This window comes from Notothenia coriiceps, unplaced genomic scaffold (genome assembly GCF_000735185.1).
Source record: "Notothenia coriiceps isolate Sejong01 unplaced genomic scaffold, NC01 NC01_scaffold00024667, whole genome shotgun sequence".
Taxonomy (NCBI): Eukaryota; Metazoa; Chordata; class Actinopteri; order Perciformes; family Nototheniidae; genus Notothenia; species Notothenia coriiceps.
Window position 1 is genome coordinate 4,947,250 of NW_011357368.1, and position 2,239 is coordinate 4,949,488.

Sequence of the window (2,239 nt, forward strand, 5' to 3'; positions counted from 1 at the left end):
TTGTACTATATATAGTATAAAAATGTACTAATATAAGTATGGTCAAACAACAGCCTTCACACACAACATAACATAACTTTCGTTTTACAAAATCCATGTCTCATTGTACTTCAGTGCATAATTTCCATGCTTAAGGGACTGTGCAAAAATGTTTGTTTTTTTAAAAACCCATCAATATCTTCTTTAGACCGCCCCCTGAGTTGAGTTGGTTATAATAAGTCCCTCACATAATAATATATGACTGACATAGTGATGCAGGACATAACATGGATGATTGATGATTGATGATATACTAAAACATAAAACAAGACAGCGCATCATCAACTTAAGTGGAAACCCCAACCATGATCACAGCTTGAACAAAGGAAAGCTCAGTGTTTTACATGGCAGCCCTTTGAGGTTTGTCACATACTTTATGGATACCCGGAATGTTTTGAATGCGACACATGTCCAACGTCTATGAAGTTGTTGTGCCCCAGACTGAGTCAATAACACCTATCCAAACCGATACTTTGGCCAGTATTTGACCTGCGTACGTCTCGTGGGTGTTCTTGGAAGGACAGCCTTCGCCAGTGGAGGTTTGGGCGGTAGTGGCGGTGGGGTTTTCCTCCTCTCTTTGCTCCTCTCAGTGATCGTGAAGCCACGCTCGCTCTTGTCATGCAGGTCGACCCTGGGCAGGAAGTGAGTGGAGACATGCTGGGATTTAACCCGGGGACTGGAGCCCATTTTAGCTTTCCCTCTCTTATTGAGCGCCACAAACCAGTCGCGACCAGTCCTGTGGTTCCTGTGGATTACTGAGGCGTAAGTGTTGTAGCTGTTTTCCTGGAATCGCTCCCTGAACTTACAGTCATCAGTGAACCATTCCTGCAAAAGAAGGACAGCATAAGGTATTATTACACGGCTTTGAACACTCGATTCTGATTAGTGAATCTGGACATTCCAGCGGTTGTTAATTTTTGCTAACAATCCGCTGATTAGGAGAACAGACAACTCAAGGGACTGACTATATGCGGTAATATCAATCTGCAGCAAGAAGTCCAATACATTTGTAACCCCAGCTCTGGATAACAAATAGTTTTCTCCATCAGAAAGCACCATAGAATACTTTTTGAATGTTCACTTTTATATTTGTGGAGAGCACACAAATGTGGATTCACGATGGCTAAATTGTCCCCATTAAAGAAAGAACTGTCAAACCTCGATCAGTGCTGCCGCCATTTTAAGTGATGTAGCAGTCGTTGCATTTCCAGCCATTGGTACTTTTTTAATAAATAAAATCATGTTTAATCAACATGATTAAAAAACCTTTGAATCTGCTAGTTTCTTTATTGTTCCACGTGTTCTGACTTCATTACTGGAACTGTCCTCATGTAAACAGGGCTCAGCTGCAGAACATTATGGGATCTTTGTTTGCGTGCTACCACCTCACCCTGAGTTGCTCTTGTAAGCTGCCTCATTATTGTTTTTTAATTGGGGTAAGAAAAAGCAATGGCTCCTATTCCTTTACAAAAAAGCCAACACCAACAAGCATCTGGAAGCTGACTCCTTCCAGATACTCCCCACTGATTACATTGAATGTCCTTGTTAATACTCATCTGACAAAAGGGCACACACACTCATGCACATTTGCTGCTACTGTGAGAAAATTGAAATGTTCTAGGTGCTTGCTGTTTGTCTGTAGGCAGGATTACAAAAAACTACTGGACCGATTTACCTTACCTTTACCTTAATGAATACATCAAGTTCTCTGGGACCCCTTGAAATAGGAACATCCAACGTCTGAGCTCTCCGAGTGCCAGTCTACTTTAGTGTATGTCATTTGTTTCCCTTTAAAATATCCCTCAAAACAGGTGATAAGATGATATAGTGTAAAAGTAAGGGACTGTGTGCTCTAAAGCCTTTCCGATTTGCAGTAGAACTAGGGCAACCCCATATGAGACACACTTTGTTTCACTTTGTACTAGGTTTTCTATTTTTAACCTATTATGCAAAATTTACTTTTTGATTTCTTTCATAGATAAATATGTGTCCCCGGTGTGAAAGGAGACTCACAAAGTGTCCGAAAATACAACCCTCTCTGTTTTCCGCCTTACCCACATCTCTAAAAACGGGGGTTCAACGGAGCTGATCAAGATTTTCTGCGGACTTGGCGTCATTTCTAAAATGTAGGCTGGCTTTACATTGAACTCCTGGCAACGTCCCCACCACGTCCCAACCCTATCGTCTCCCATTTACAGTC

General features: G+C 41.6%; 1 protein-coding gene across 1 annotated transcript; it reads right to left on the reverse strand.

The window, feature by feature from the left end:
- Positions 1–495: 495 nt before the first annotated feature.
- Positions 496–1,218, reverse strand: fgf5 (fibroblast growth factor 5). The gene is made up of 2 exons (XM_010782767.1): positions 1,198–1,218; positions 496–864 (listed from the first exon to the last, which is right to left on the reverse strand). The coding sequence occupies exons 1-2, from the start codon at positions 1,216–1,218 to the stop codon at positions 496–498; spliced, it is 390 nt and encodes a 129-aa protein (XP_010781069.1).
- Positions 1,219–2,239: the final 1,021 nt, after the last annotated feature.